The sequence below is a fragment of the Chelmon rostratus genome, chromosome 10, assembly GCF_017976325.1.
Source record: "Chelmon rostratus isolate fCheRos1 chromosome 10, fCheRos1.pri, whole genome shotgun sequence".
Taxonomy (NCBI): Eukaryota; Metazoa; Chordata; class Actinopteri; order Chaetodontiformes; family Chaetodontidae; genus Chelmon; species Chelmon rostratus.
This window is the reverse complement of record NC_055667.1, coordinates 26722740-26739642: the sequence shown is the minus strand read 5'-3', so window position 1 is coordinate 26739642 and position 16903 is coordinate 26722740. Positions and strand designations below refer to the sequence as shown.

Genomic DNA, 16903 nt, shown 5'->3' with positions numbered 1-16903 from the left:
ACAGACACACACACACACACACACACACACACACACACACACACACGAAACTATAATTGAAACACTCTCAGACACCAAACGTTCAGAACTGATTAACTGTTTTAAATCTGCTCTCTGCGGTTCAGGTCATCCACCAACCAGACACTGTTACAGAATTCTTAACTTTGAAACTCACAGGTTTGCAGCCTCCGCCGCCGTGTGTAGGACGGCTGTGTGAATGAAAACCACAGAACCGTCACAGAAAAGACACACCGGATCAAACAGTTGGAGCCGAATTAAAGGCCGTCCCGACCGGTTTCCTTACACACGCTCTGTCTTTTCTGTCGGAGATGATAACAGAAAGATAAGCGAGAACAATGAAAACGGTCATATTTCTGAACGGAGTCCGTCTGACACGCCTGGCTCTCACACACGCTCCTTCCTTCCTGCAGGAGCTGCAGCTCGGTGCGAGTTGGAGACATGAAAAGGGGGACAATGTGATCCGGGTCAGACTCACCTGAGGTCAGCGGGCTGCTCTACGGTCCGTCGAGGTCCACCCGGCCCGATAAAACTTCCAGAAACCCACAGAGAGACCAGCAGAGACACAGACCTGCACGATCCGGACCGAGAGCCGCACAACAGGTCCGACAGAGACCCCGCCCCGCTCTCGTCCGCGCGGCGCCGGGAGGCTTTTCTGTCGCTCCTCTGCAGGGAAGAGAACCGGCAACCAACTGTTGGGTTAGTGCCTGATTCAGGGGGTTGCTGGTTCAGCGAGTCACTGGCAAATATTTTCATGAAACCCTCTGAGGAGAACTGATTATTGATTTAAAGTTATTGGCTCAGAAATCCAACAGCACAGTTTGTCAAAGTGAGACTGGCACAGCATCTCCAGTCTTAAGGCACTCAGTATGTCATGAAAACACTGTCATGAAGAAATACAGTTCTGTTTGTGAACAAAGTCTTCTGTCATCAGCTGAAGGAAAACACAGAAATAATAAAAGCTTCCTTTTATGCCATTTCACTGAATTATGAAAATGTCGTCACTGATGTGAAGGTATCATACAGACATATACAGACGAGGCTGAAGGAACTAAAAACCCTCAGTTTTCCCTGTATTCACTTAAAACTGACAGAAGTATATTCGTAAGCTATGGAAGCCCAGAGCGGCCATGCATGCAAAGTGTCACTATCTCAAGATCACAAGACAATTCTTTTGTTATCTTGAGATAACGAAGCTCGTTTTCTTGTGATAACAGGCTAATCTATCTCTCAAGATAACAAGATCAATTAACCCGTTATCACGAGAAAACTAATAAACTTACAATCTCAAGATAAAAACGTCTGAAGTTTTCATTATCAGAATATTTTATTGATTGCTGAGGAGAAATGGGGTAAATAATAATTCCCTTTAAAAATTATAAACTCCTTTTAAAAGGGTAAATCAATGGGAAACTAGTAATTAATAATTAACTCTGTTTTTACTGACTGAGTATCTTGTGCAGTTTTATGGCTGGTAGAAAAATACTTTGGCTGGTGCATTTTTTCAGTTCGACTGAATTGAGCCTGTCTCACCTCTTTCCACAGACGTCCAATAGGATTCAGATGTTTCACTGATGAAGTTTGAAACTGTGTCCAAACACTGGACCGTATGTTTCCCATCATGCATCATGCTGTGATAGTCTTCTGACTTCACTGTGCTGGAGGCAGCATCACCGAGCCTTCAGCACATGTCACGCTCACAACCCTTTTCCTTGAAGGCTTCGTTTCTTCTTCTATGAACATGGACTCAACCATTCAGAAGGACGCTGGCTCGTTTTTGTGACTCCCTTGGAGGGGTCTTCCACCATGGATCCCATCAGCATTCAGACGGCGACGGATGGTGGGACTTGAAACTCTTGCACACTGAACTTGAGGATCAGCTTGTTTCTGTTTTGAGGTTTCCTTCGGTTCTTTCTCGTCTTGGGGGGCCGCTGCAGTCCTGTGGGCCTTAAACCAACCAAACAGGAACACAAAGCTCTCGTAACGTTCACGCTGACCATGTTTGACTATAAGGTTTTTTCTAATCGCATCACTCACCGCGTCTCTTCTGTTGTCCATGTTCAACATGAACAAAGTGAATGACTGACTTTCTTCTTTTAAACTGGCTGCCTGAGTGATTAGAAGAGAGAAACACCTGATACTCAAACCATCAGTCCAGTTCTAAAGGCCACAGATCATCTCCTCCATCAGGTTCTACAGTGTCTTTATATTTTGTTGTTCCGCTGCAGATCAAACATGGAGAACATGAATGTGTGCAGCTGCACATTAAAACGGCACATCTGTAAACATCTGCATCGCTCTGATCGTCACATGATCGCAACAAAGTAACTGAAGCTTTATTAATCTACAAATTACCACATTACGACTTTTATTATAAGTTTTAATGACTTTTACTTTTGTCATCAGTTATTGATTACTACTTTTAATGCTTATTACTTTTAATTATTTTTAGTTTTACTGGTTATTAGTTTTAATGATTACCATTTTTATTGATTATTACTTTTACTGGTTACTACTTTTAATTATAACTACTTTTATTGATTATTCCTTTTAATGATTACAACTTTTATTGATAATTGCTTTCAATTATTTTTAGTTTTATTGGTTATTAGTTTTAATGATTACAATTTGTATTGATTATTACTACATTTAATTATTACTTTTAATGATTATTACTTTTACTGATTAATACTTTCATTGGTTATTACTTTTAATTATTACTACCTTTATTGATTATTACTTTCAATGATTACTGCTTTCAATGATTATTACTTTTATTTTTTAATGATTACTAATTTTACTGATTAGTACCAACTAATGATATAATCTACTTTTTCTTAACTCTGACTAATTGATTTTTATGATTTCGGTTTAATCATTTTAATTTGAAAAGCACTGGACAAATAAAGGTTATTATCATATTTATTTTCTACTGAATCATCATCTTCATACAAAGTGTCAATATAAACATTAAACATCTTCATGGATCAAACACTAAATTATTAATGTTTTTAATTAATTGATCATCAGCTGAGCTGCTCAATACAAACTGAGTACATATATGAATATGTATATATGAACGTATATAAGCCTGAATCAGATGACGCAGCTCCAGTAAAACCACCCGATTGTAAAAACAATAAAAGACTCAAATTGGCACAATTTCAAAAATGACCTGCAGTTGGTCACATGACGTCAAAATGACCGGAGTCAGCCTGTGACTGACTCTGACTCGTCAGGTTTATTCTGATTGTTTCTTTGCGGCGAATCACTGACCACTGAGTCACAGCTGATTTCCTCAGAATCAGCTGATATCAGATCAGTTTGTTTTCAGGAGCCTGAACCAGTAAGTGACATCAGTGAGTCATCAGCTCTCCGGTATCATGAAGCTAATTGTTAACCAGGTAGATCACCATGGTAACAGATCAGGTTAACTTAAATCTGTTCAGAGCTGGACCACAGACCAATCAGATCACAGGAGACAGAGTGACGTCATTCCTACAGGATCCTTTTTCTCTGAATCACTTTCAGAACAGACAACTACAGACAGAAGAACCCACACACCTCGTAGCCTTCTGTTAATATTTCTACATGACTTGTGGTGTTTCTTCTAGCGCTGTCATTAGATTCTTTCTGTTTCTCTGTAATCAGTCAAAACCAGCTGCAGCTCACAGCTGGACTGGTAAGGTGAACTGGTCCAGTTCATGTCCAGCTTCATGATACCAGTTCTGATCAGGATCACTGACGGTGGACTCAGGACACAAACTCTGGTCAGCCTGAGGAGAGTCCAAGTTAAAAAGCAGTTCCGTCACATGATCGACCTGCTCTATGTGTGTCTCCATGGTAACCAGTAAAATCATCATATTTCCTCCATCAGAGACTGAGAGACTCCTCTTCATCTGTGGTTCACTCCTCCTCCTCCTGTCGTTCCCCCAAGAGGAGACAGAGCTCCGCCAGTCTCTGCTGCATCCTGGGAATCCCTGACAGCTGGTTCTCCAGCCGATGTTTCTCCTCCTGAGAGAAAAGGAACAGATGAAAGCAGTCCGCCGTGTCAGTGCGTTCTGTTTAAATAAAGTTTCACTCCAACACTGACCATCTGAGGAGCTAATGATAGACTGCAGCCCTGCAGGCAGTAATAACCCACCTGAACCAGACAGAGACGGCTGATAGGCTGAGTGTTCTCACTCTGTTTCCACACACACACACACACACACAAACAAACACACAAACACACACACCATGTGCCCGAGGCATGTTGTTGTGCAGCTGCTGGTTACCATGGTTACCACAGCAGGGGCTGTGGGGTCAGCTGAGGCGGTTCACAGTTATTTTAACATTTTCACAAACTGAGCTGATCCCAGAGAGGCAGGTACACCTGGACAGGTTACAAGCCCATCAGGCACATTCATCAACCTGCATGTGTTTTCACCGTGTGAGGAAACTCACACAGACCAGAACCAGAACCAGAACTACAACTGCTCCACCACAACACACGTCCATGTCTCCTTGAGGCAGCCAAATAGGCGGTGACTGTGTGTGTGTGTGTCTGTATCTGCATGTGTCTGTGTGTGTTTGTGTATGTGTGTCTCTCTGTGTGTTTGTATGTGTGTGTGCGTGTCTGCACAGGCGTCAGTAGATAATAAGGTGTGATGATGTTAATGAGGAACACTGTGAGGAAGAGACGTGCTGTTAAACATCCCGACTGTTTACTATCAGGTCAGCAAATCATACCATGATTCAGTGTGATGATGGATCACTCTGATGACCTTTGACCTCTGAGACACAGGAATGAGTGTGATTGTTTGAGCGGTACAGGAAGTTTTAGCATGGACGGTGTTGCTGTTTGTCTTTTGATGGTAAAGTTTTATTACGGAGAAAACATGAAATTATGTGCAACGTTAATAGAAATGTAAACAGGATGTGCTGATGTGTGGACTAAAGGCGGTTTGATTTAAACACCAGAACAGACGAAGACACAGACCTGCAGAGACAGACGAGTAGAAGCGTCCAGAGGTTCAAACTTCCATCCTCCTTCTCCATCAAACTGCAGCAGGTGAGAGTGGTACTTCCTGTTCGAAGAGGACAGAAGCATCAGGGTGTGGCAGCTGAGATAAGCTCAGAGCTATGCTGCCCCCTGCAGGCTGAATGTACAACTGTTTCTTCTGATTTTACATCTGAACACATTTTACTTGTGCTTTCACATCAGAGCTTCAGCGTGGAAAAGCTCTGATACAAACATTCAGTTCTGATGTGTAAATATTGAAGTGTGTCCTCACACAGAGTCACATGTTCAGTCCTCAGAATAACTGAACATACAGATCACTGAATCAATCAATCAATCAATCACTGAATCCAAGAAACGTCTGCAAACACTTCTGCTCATTTTAGACTTCATAAGCAGCTGAAAGGTTGTGATGTTCAGCAGAGGTGTGTGTGTGTGTGTGTGTGTGTGTGTGTGTGTGTGTGTGCATGCACTGACCACAGGGAGGGTCTGTGTGTGATTGACAGCAGGGCTATCCCAGCATCCTTTGCAGCTTGGAAGATGTTTCCCTCCACGTCAATGCTGACGGCACTTGTACACTCGTCCAACAGAGCATAGCGAGGGCTGGGCGAGAGACATTCACAAAACACAGAGAAAAAGAGAGAGAGAGAGTCGGGATGTCAGAGGTCAAACAGTCAGTAAACGAACAACCAGCCACAGAGACAGTAGATCAGGCTCTCATCCAGCACCAGGTCCTGGTTGTAACACAGAATCTCAGAGACCAGGACCACAGCTGAGGACGAGGACACAGATCCACCAGTAGATCCAGACCTTCTCTGCACACCACAGTCTCACACCGTGCGCTCAGGGCAGGCTGCGCCGGCAAACGCAACATGGCGTCCGCCGTTTACAGCTCATTGACTCCTCCTCGTCTCCTGTCGACCCCTCCAGACTGCTCAACTCAGTCAGTTAGAAAACAGTCAGACAACAGACAGCAAGCAGAAAACAGTCAGCCAGAAAACAGTCAGAAGACAGACAGAAAACAGTCAGTCGGAAAACAGTCAGTCGGAAAACAGAAAGTCAGTCAAAAAACAGACAGCAAGCAGAAAAAAGTCAGCCACAAAACAGTCAGAAAACATTCAGTCAGAAAACAGTCAGCCATAGAAAACAGTCAGACAACAGACAGCAAGCAGAAAACAGTCAGCCAGAAAACAGTCAGTTTGAAAACAGTCAGACAACAGACAGCAAGCAGAAAACAGTCAGCCAGAAAACAGTCAGTCGGAAAACAGAAAGTCAGTCAAAAAACAGACAGCAAGCAGAAAAAAGTCAGCCACAAAACAGTCAGAAAACATTCAGTCAGAAAACAGTCAGCCAAAGCAGTCAGATAGAAAACAGTCAGACAACAGACAGCAAGCAGAAAACAGTCAGTCAGAAAACAGACAGCAAGCAGAAAACAGTCAGACAACCGACAGCAAGCAGAAAACAGTCAGACAACTGACAGCAAGCAGAAAAAAGTCAGCCAGAAAACAGACAGAAAACATTCAGTCAGCCAAAACAGTCAGCCAAAACAGTCAGATAAAAAACAGTCAGACAACAGACAGCAAGCAGAAAATAGTCAGCCAGAAAACAGTCAGAAAACAGTCAGAAAACAGTCAGCCAAAACAGTCAGATAGAAAACAGTCAGCCAGAAAACAGAAAGTCAGTCAAAAAACAGACAGCAAGCAGAAAACAGTCAGAGAACAGTCAGCCAGAAAACAGTCAGACAACCGACAGCAAGCAGAAAACAGTTGGTCAGAGAACAGTCAGACAGAAAACAGAAAGTCAGTCAAAAACAGAAAACAGACAGGAAACAGTCAGACGACAGCTGATTGGTGAGTAAATATTTACCGGTGGTAGAACATGCGAGCCATTCCCATCCTCTGTTTCTCTCCTCCAGACAGAACGTCTTTCCAGTCACTGACTGACTCCCAGCCTGACAAAGACGGATATTACAGCACAACATGTAGCACCGTGGGATGGTTTTACATTCACATTCATTACACTATAAACCTGCTTTGAAAACACTGGAGGTAATGATGATAGTCATAACACCAATAAGTACATCATACATCAAGTATTCACCCACAATAACTGCAACCCCAACTGCTGTCAAGATACTCATCAAACCCTCCTGAAGTCCTGTTAGAGACTGAACTGTGTGATCAACGCTGTCAGACTGCAAAACCATGAACATCAAATGCAGAAAGTAGAAACAACAACAGCAGCAGCACTGCTATTAAATGTTTAGTTAACTGGGATTTAAATGCAACAAATCAAGATCCCCCTGCTGATGAAACAGGAGCTCTGTGCTGCGTTCAGGGTCGACGACATGAACACAAACTGTTGCACTGTTATCATCAGTCATGTTATCATCAGTGTGTTTCACCATCATCAAAGTAAACTCTATATACTGACACACCACTGCTTCATATGAACGACCATTCACACACACACACATACTGACCTCCCTCTCTGTCAAGGATGTAGAGCAGGTGGACAGTCCGAAGGATCTCCTCCAGATCTGTATCTGAGACTCCTCTCTGAACCATCTCCTCCACAGAGTCTGGATAAATCACCTGGTCCCTGAGGGTCCCCTCTGACATGTAGGGCCTGTACAATCCACAGTATATCACTATTATTATTACATAGTGCAGTACTATGATACTGGTTGAGCCAGTGGCATCCAGGAAAAGCTGGATGACTACCATGATCAGTGAGACGACAGCTGCAGAGAGAGCGGAAAGCTGGGAGGGCAGTGAGGGTCAGCACCCCAAACACTGATGGGTCAACTGGCCAGCATTTAACAAGGAGAGTGGCTTCAGTTTGGTGTAGCTGGGACCCTTGAAGGCACAACCAGGAGTGTTGCTGCTAATATCAACCATGATTGTCAGCATTGCTGCTGACAATTTTGGAGCAGCAGACAGAAACTTTGGGGGAGAGAAGAATCAGTAAGCTTAGACAGGAACTGAACTCTCTGAGGAGGCAATACAGGGGAGCGATGGGGATCAGGCCACCTTTGCAGATCTACAAAACATTGTGAGGAATAAGCTCATCATCCTCCACAGAGAATGTGTTGGCAGTGATGGAAAGAGTGATGAAGACGTGTGAGACTGCAGGGATTTCATATCTCCACCAGAGCCAACCATCGAGTGGAACAAGCCAACCTGGAGAGGGAACCAGAAGGTCATCAAGACCACCAGAACAAGCTCAGCCCCAGAGCCCGGTGGTGTGCCTTACAAGGTTTACAAGTAGCGCCCTGGGCTCCAGTCACACCAGTGAATGATCCTTAAGGTGTCCTGGAAAAGGAGCAAGCAGCCTAGCTGTAGCATCGGCGGCAGCTTGGTACAAGCCGGCACTCATTGATGTGTTGTACTGCAACACTTCCAGACACTGTCCTCTTTCCCTCCTCTCTGCCACTAAAAAATACACATTTTCCCCGACTCTGTACCTCTGCGGTATGTAGAACATGTGCTGTGGTTCTACACGGTGCAGTAGTAGTAGTAGTAGTAGTAGTTTTACCTCTGTGGTATGTAGAACATGTGCTGTGGTTCTGCACGGTGCAGTAGTAGTAGTAGTAGTAGTAGTAGTTTTACCTCTGTGGGATGTAGAACATGTGCTGTGGTTTTGCACGGTGCAGTAGTAGTAATAGTAGTAGTAGTAGTAGTAGTAGTTTTACCTCTGTGGTATGTAGAACATGTGCTGTGGTTCTGCACGGTGCAGTAGTAGTAGTATTAGTAGTAGTTTTACCTCTGTGGTATGTAGAACATGTGCTGTGGTTCCGGGCGGTACAGGACTCCCCCATAAACAGGCCACAGTCCACTGAGGATCCTGAACAGAGAACTCTTACCGCAGCCATTTGGACCTGTGATCAACACGTTCATGCCTTCATCCACCTGAGACACAAACAGAGAAAATCCACATTTTTAGACCTAAATTTACAGATTTGTGGAGAAAAGAGAAAAGTATTTGCTGTTCTGTGGATGAAAAACTTCTTCGTGAATGACTGGAAACAAAAGCAAAGATCCTTCAGAACAGCAGGATAATGCATGTCAAGCTGAGCCCGTGGTAGGAAATGGTTCTTTCTGTCTCCTCAGTGGATAAGACCCCCCCCCCAACACAGATACAGTACACAGTCAATGTTGGTGCCTTATTTTGCAACTTAATCTTTTCCGTTTTATAATTTTTTCTACCATCTTAACACGCTTGTTCCAAATCTGGTCAGAATGTGTTCCTGAGAAAGAGACAGGTCTCCAACAAAGACCATTTTCTCCTGATTCGTCTGTCTGAAAATGGCATTTTAGATGCGTAGCTTGTGAGAAATGGTCTAATATTTACTTTGATGACTACGCAACCATAATCTGTGCTCATGTTCACTTCTCCCATTGAGATCAACAGACCCAGGACCTGCCAGTGGTCTCTAAAGGGGCGTGTCAGTGGCGACACCCACATGACACAGATACAGGAAATGGCTCTTCAGTGCGGCATCCCGCCTCCTGAACCCTGACTTCATGAAGCAGTTCAGTTATCAGCCATCATTACATCTCCAGGAAGCTGAAGAAAATGCTCATGACTCAAAGTCATCAAAAGGTCTCATTGAGTTTTCAGCTAACAAGTTCACATAGAGTCACCACAAAATATCCATGGGGAAATAAAACCTTCTACTTTAGTGTGTTCTCAGTGCCAGCAGCACTCAGTGGTTCTAACTGGTGGAGATAAAAGTTCAGAGTGCTGCCTTTCACAAGAGACCAAAACCATGCATGTAGTCCAAATAGTTCAAGAACAGCTTTCAGTTCAGTTTGGGTCGATATGTTTCTGCATGTTAATGTGTGTGTGTGTGTGTGTGTGTGTGTGTGTGTGTGTGTGTGTGGTGCTTCACACTGTGTCTATCCTGACAGACTAATATCTATCTGTAATATCTCCACACATTAAGATCTGGGTACAAACACCATCTAAACCGCTGCAAACTGTCTTCATAGATTTGACTGCAGAACCTCGAATCTTCCTCACAACCACAATCTGAGCAAGAATGGACCAATCACAGAGCAGAGATGTCAAAGGTCGAGAATCAGACGACAGAGAGGGGTTCCTGTTTCCATCAATGTTCCTCTTCTTCCTCTTCTGTCGTGTTTCCTTCTTTACCCTCTTCCTCTTTGAGACTTCACCACAAATGTCACTCTATAATCCCCCTATTGTGTGTCTGTGTTTGAACACACACACACACACAGACACACACACAGTGTTTCAGTAAATGCTAATGAGCTGCAGGCTCTGCACTGACCTTTGACCTCAGTCAGAGATGGAAAACTTGAGGAAAGAATGAGAGAAGAAGAGATTAAAGAGAGAGAGAGCGATGAAGCAGTGCAGATGGAGATAAGACAACTGCACTGAACGTGCTCAGCAGCGGGGTGACATCATCACCGGCCTATGCGAGCACCAAGCTCAGTTCTGGATGGACAGACGGTTTTTATTTTCATGAAAACTGGCTGTTCTGCTGACATCGAGCAGTATTGCCACTGTAGTCTGATACTGTTAATATTAGTTTTATAATTCAATCTTTTATTTTATTTAATTTTCATTCTTTGTATTATTTATTAGCACAGCAGTAATTAATCACATCATACTATGAACTACATCTCTCTGTGTGAAGCAGTGAAACAACATCGCTTAACAATACAAACCTACAACTGAATGCAGGGTGATGATATAACTAACTACGATCCAGTGAGAACAGTTTACTCTGCAGCAACACTGACACCATGTGGTCACACACTCACACGCACACACACGCACACGCACACGCACCCGCACACACACTGCACTATTCAGTTGCTCTGTGTGTGTGTTATAGTGTGTTACCAACATTCAGTCCACATGTGAATCCACAGCCTGTACTGTCTGAGTGTGTGTGTGTGTGTGTGTGTGTGTAGGTGTGTGTGTGTGTAGGTGTGTATATGTGTGTGTGTCTGAGTGTGTGTGTGTAGGTGTGTGTGTGTGTGTGTGTCTGAGTGTGTGGGTGTGCGTGTGTTACCTGGATGTTGAGGCTAGAAACCACCACATCTCCGGTCGGTGTAATGATTGGCAGGTTCTCACAGCGAATCCCCTTCTCCACACTGATCACATGACCTACACACACACACACACACACACACACACACACACACACACACACACACACACACTGAGCTGTTGGCAGGTAGAATAGCGGAGCTGCTTGTTGTGGACAGGTGGCTGACACAACACAACTGGCAAAAGCTCCACCTCCCTACCTCTGATCTCCAGTGGACCACAGACTCTCTGGCCGTGCTGAACCACAGCACCTCCATCTCCTCCTGCTCCACCCGTTAACTTCTCTCTGTCCGCAGAGCGACGGTAAATTCCCTCATTCACATCTTCGAACACGTCCAGCATCTCAGAGACCCGAGCAGTGTAACCTGCCAGCTCTGTCACCTGCAGACACACACAGGTGCTCTGTTGGTTCAGGGTCACTCATTCAGGAGTCACATAACTTCTCTTACAGACGGAAACGGACCAGAGTAAGAGCAGAAGAGGAGGATGAGGGGCAGAGGCGGAGAAGATGTTAAATGAGTTTAAAGAGGAGGTAAACAGGAGTAGGATGCGCACCTCCTTGTATGAGCTCATGATCCTCTCGACAGCATCGGCTCCAGCATTGAGGAGGTTTCTGGCAGTGGTGAAGGCCTGCGTCCTCTCACTCACCAGCTCCTCCTCCTTCATCACCATGGCTGCCTGCTTCACCTCCTCAGAGTCTGAAGACATCACAGGTCAAAGGTCACACAGCAGACTCCTCTCAGCTTTCATTGTGACTGAGTTGTGTGTGTGTGTGTATGTGTGTGGTGTCTTCTTGGGGTATATTTACCATATTTGGAGTATCCTGTGGCAGTGATGATGGGCACAGCGACCATCACCAGGCCGGAGGCGCTCCATACGTACTTCATGAGGAACTGTTCCAGCATGATGTACCAGAGACGCTTCAGCAGGATCTGGTGGATCTGAGAGGACAGAGACATGTAGCTCCTCTGCAGCTGGGCCATCTCCACCTACGAATCAAACACACCCAACCTCAATATTATTATTATTAGAGACAGGGCCATCTCCACCTATAAACCACACACTCCTCCTTTAATACTCTATTATTCACTGCTACAGTTAACTACTGTCCACTAGGGGGCGTCTACCTTGTGTCCCCCATAAAATGCGATCTCCTCAGAGTTGGCGATGATGCGAGAGTGCATGTATCTCAGGTCTCCTTTCCTCCTCGCCTCCTCGGCCACCAGCTTCCCGAATCGAGGCGAGCAGGAGCGCAGGACTTTGGCGGTGAGCACCACCACCAGGCCAGCGATGACGGACGGCCATGTGGTGTTCGCTCCTGCGGGGAGGAAGATCACAGCCATGGAGTCAGAGGGATGTCTGACGTCGAATCTTTCAACAGGAACACAGACGCACTACGACCTCTAGCTTGTCTCAGTAACACAGACGTACCTTTGGACTGGGCGGTGCGTAGCAGGGTGTAGCAGGTGACGATCACATCCAGGATGGGTTTGGTCAGGTTGGAGTAGAGATGGGCGACGGAGGCCGAAAACATGACGATGTCCTCGGTGAGAGACTGATCAGGGTTGGACAGACGACCGTCCATGTTACTGACGCGGTAGTAAGTCTGCAGAACAGAGACGAGACGTCAGAAACCTTCAGAACAGAAGTTACAGAATGATTCATGCCGAGTTCAGACTGGATGATATGAAGCTAATAATGGTCCAAAGCGACAGTCTATGAGCAGCTGGGGACAGGTGCTGCTTTTATCCAGAGTAGTGTGTCTGTGTGTGTGTGTGTGTGTGTGTGTGTGCGTGTGTGCTACCTGGTTGGTGAAGTACAGTTGGTAGGCGTGGTCGACCAATCGGCCTCTGAACCTGAGGGACAGCTGACCTTCCAGGAATCGGATGGCACTGTTGATGAAAGTCGCAGGAACAGCGACGAGGAGCCACTTAGAGAGCTGCAGCACGAAGGCCTGAGGATCCTTCTGAACGATGCACTTCACGATCACACCTGGAAGATCAATATTACTGATCATTAACGATGTTCTGCACATTGGAAACGTATAAAAAGTAATACTAATAAAACTCTAATAAAGCTCTGTAAAACTGAATAAAACTCGCCGAAATGACAAATGTCTCACTCTCAAACAGACAGAATCAGACAGACGGGCAGAGTGAGACAGACAGACAGACAGAATCAGACAGACAGAGGACATCATACAGACAGAGTGAGACAGACAGACAGAATCAGACAGACAGACAGACAGACAGACAGACAGAATCAGACAAACAGACAGACAGACAGAGTGAGACAGACAGACAGAATCAGACAGACAGACAGAGTGAGACAAACAGACAGACAGAGTGAGACAGACAGACAGAGGACATTATACAGACAGACAGAATCAGACAGACAGACAGAGTGAGACAGACAGACAGACAGAATCAGACAGAGTGAGACAGACAGACAGACAGACAGAGTGAGACAGACAGACAGAAACAGACAGATAGAGGACATCAGACAGACAGACAGACAGAATCAGACAGATGGGCAGAGTGAGACAGACAGACAGACAGACAGAATCAGACAGACAGACAAACAATAAGACAGACAGACAGAATCAGTCAGACAGACAGAGTGAGACAGACAAACAAAATCAGACAGACAGACAGGCAGGCAGACAGACAGACAGACAGACAGAATCAGACAAACAGAATCAGACAGACAGACAGACAGACAGAGTGAGACAGACAGACAGACAGACAGACAGACAGAATCAGACAGACAGACAAACAATAAGACAGACAGACAGAATCAGACAAACAGAATCAGACAGACAGACGGACAGGCAGACAGACAGAAAGACAGAATCAGACAGACAGAGGACATCATGCAGACAGACAGACAGACAGACAGACAGACAGACAGACAGACAGAATCAGGCAGACAGACAGTAGCTGACCGTCCAGAGCAGCGACGTAGATTGACAGGAAGGTTCTGGACATCAGAGTGAGAGAGTGCAGAGCCAGCAGACCGATCTCTGGACACAGTAACCGTGGAAACAAGAGCTTCAACAGACGAGACAGTCTGAGGATAAAGTCCCTGTTCACTGATGGAGACCTGAGGACAGAGATGGAGAGACACGTCCCTGTGACAGGGTTCGTCTTGGACTCAGGAACTCTTTGTGAAGCTGTTGTTTGGAACTCATCGCTGCGTCACAACACAGGTTCCGGCAGGTAATTGGCTGACGGCTCAGCTGATTCTCTGCTTCGCACCCTATTGGTACATCTCAAACAGGGCGCTCTGTTTAACCAGTCCTCGTCTGCTTTTATGTTAAGCACTTTGTGTTGCATTTTATACATGAAATGTGTTATATAAATAAAGTTTATTATTATTATTACTATAACCCTGACCTCAACCCAGATCTCCACCCTGAAATTAATGACTCCCGTTGTGGGGACTTCCAAACACAAAAACACACACACACCTGCTGTCTCTCTTCTCCTTCTTGCCTCCATTATTGTTCACAGAGGTGGAGGAGGAGGTGCTGACCACACCCACAGGCAGACTAGCTCCACCCAGCTGTTTACCTGCAGCACTCCTCTGAAAACAAAGCAAACACACTCACAGTTACCTGCAGTGTGTATTTGTGTGTGTGTGTGTCTGTGTGCGTGTCTCACCTGTAACCTCCTCCAGATGTATGGTGACAGTTTTTTGACTGAGTAGGCGGCGAGCAGCAAGACCGCCAGCTTCCGGAGTCTGGAGCTCCGCCTCAGCTGAGCTGGCAGCTTCTCATAGGTGAGTTGCATGCTGATAGTGGACGCGGTCCCAGAGGGGTGCACTGTGGACTGCAATCTTGTTGTCACGGAAACATGTTGACCTCAGAGTCTGAGACTCCACCTGCAGACACAGGTGATCACCTGTGAATTAATCCTTTCATTTCATTTCATGGATATTTACTTTCCTCATGTAAGATCTGAATGATTAACGGATCAAATGATCCTGTTTTTAAAGAGGACATGAACAACAGCAAAAAAAACTCAAACAAAAAAAAACTCAAACAAATTACAAAACAAACAGGCACAAACAAAATCCAAACACAAAAAACACAAACACACACAGCGTGGTGCTTTGCGGTGTGTTGCGGTGCAGCTGTTGTTGACAGCTGCTGCTTGTCGCAGTCACACAGTCTCACTCTGATCTCTGTTGGTCATTTAGGATCCAAACGTCTCCACACTCCGCCGCTCAGATGCTTCGGTGTCCTGATTATCTGATCAGTTTTGCTCGTTAGTGTCCTCATTGACGTTTATTGATTAGCTCAGTGCAGTGATTGATCAACAGTGCTGTGCTTGGTCAAACTGAGAGTGAAATTTAAGAGCGCCCTCTGCTGACCACAAGGCAAACTACTTCACCTGCTCTGCTGTGGTTAGAGACTGTGAAGGTGAATATTTGTCCCCAGGCTCCAAAAAAAAAAAGTTTGATACATGGTTGCAGTCCTGCGAAAACTATGTATCTCCACAATGTCATTATTTGTTATAACCAGGTTTTTCCTGGTTATGTGTTTGCATACACAAACATCAGACAGGTTTTAGAGACGCCTGCAAACACGGAGGGTTGTACATTTTACTCCACTACATTTACCTGACAGCTTTAGTTACTAGTTACTTGTCAGCTCAACATTAACAAACAGGTGATCAGCTATAACCTGTCACCTGTTGCTGTCTTCTAGATTTAAGTCACCATCAGTATATGAAGTGTTTGAAACGAGCTTAAGTAAAATACCTTTACTTTGGATACTTGAGTACTTGCTTACAATACTTTTGTACTTTTACTTATGTGAAAGTTTGAATGCAGGACTTTTACTTCTAGAGTGGGGTATCAGTACTTTTCTTGAAGTAAATCATCTGAATAATCAACTAATTTCACACCTGTTGCAGGAAGTACTCAGACGCTTTACTTCAGTAAAAGTACTAATACTGCACAGTGAAACCACCTGACAGCCTCTACAGCACCTTTAATAACCCACAAAGGACGGCTGCTTTGGTCAGACAGGTGACAGAAGCGATAAAAACATCGATTCTTACTTCAGGTGAATCGATCGAATCGATCAATCAGGTGGATAATCTGATCTGTAACAGATCTACACGGATACTGTAAAGTGTGTACTGATATGACTTGTAGTGGAAACCAGACTTACAGTAACTGTGAGCTCCTCGACCTTTAACGACACTTTGATTCAAACACACTGATCCAGAATCAGTCAGTGACCTGCTGAGCATCCACGTTCAGCCCGTTCACACCGACAGGATCCGGTAGAGCTGGTGAACGGCTCCGGTTACTGTTAGCATTAGCCTCTGGCTAACAGTACACAGCTACTGTAGTTCACTGTGGTCCACATTAAAGTATAAATACATACAATACATCAACAGAACTGTGGGCCACAGGTCCCGTTACTTGCCAGCTGACACCAAACTGACTTTAACCCAGGTTTTACAACCCGGCAGCTCAAAGAGCGAAGCGACCTGAAGCTAACCGCTAACAACACGGAACTTCCAGCTCGGAGTTTAAACGGCTCAATCTGCTTCATGTGATCCAGATCTGATCACGACACACAGTTAAAGACAACTTTCCTTTACTCTCCACAGACTCGTGACTCCATCGCTGTTATTTAACCCTTTCTGTGGTGTTAAATGTTACCGAACAGGAGAGAGACGGTCATGTGTTTACCTGAGAGGACGGGCCGCGTCCCAATACGAAATACACCCCTCCTTCCCCCGTTCCTACACACATCCTGCCTTCCTCTTATTGTTGTCGTTG

At 45.0% G+C, this 16903-nt stretch overlaps 2 protein-coding genes across 4 annotated transcripts in view; both read right to left on the bottom strand.

The window, feature by feature from the left end:
• plxnb3 (plexin B3) overlaps positions 1-609 on the bottom strand; it is a 72070-nt gene extending 71461 nt beyond the window's left edge. For both annotated transcript variants that reach the window (XM_041946211.1, XM_041946212.1), the window contains exon 1: positions 497-609. The gene's annotated coding sequence lies outside the window, so the exon portion shown is untranslated. The remainder of the gene's footprint in view (positions 1-496) is intronic.
• A 2323-nt stretch (positions 610-2932) lies between these two features.
• Positions 2933-16903, bottom strand: abcd1 (ATP-binding cassette, sub-family D (ALD), member 1). Of its 2 annotated transcripts, none has more exons than XM_041946566.1 (17): positions 16814-16903; positions 14767-14986; positions 14574-14689; positions 14049-14206; positions 12909-13096; positions 12536-12710; positions 12232-12422; positions 11913-12093; positions 11660-11802; positions 11305-11485; positions 11067-11161; positions 8786-8931; positions 7503-7648; positions 6887-6971; positions 5498-5623; positions 5000-5087; positions 2933-4032 (listed from the first exon to the last, which is right to left on the bottom strand). In XM_041946566.1, exons 2-17 carry the CDS (start codon positions 14893-14895, stop codon positions 3925-3927), a joined length of 2256 nt encoding a protein of 751 aa, XP_041802500.1. In that variant the 5' UTR covers positions 14896-14986; positions 16814-16903; the 3' UTR covers positions 2933-3924. The 2 variants fall into 2 exon arrangements, with proteins under 2 accessions (XP_041802500.1, XP_041802499.1); XM_041946565.1 differs by lacking the exon at positions 16814-16903 and adding an exon at positions 16284-16783.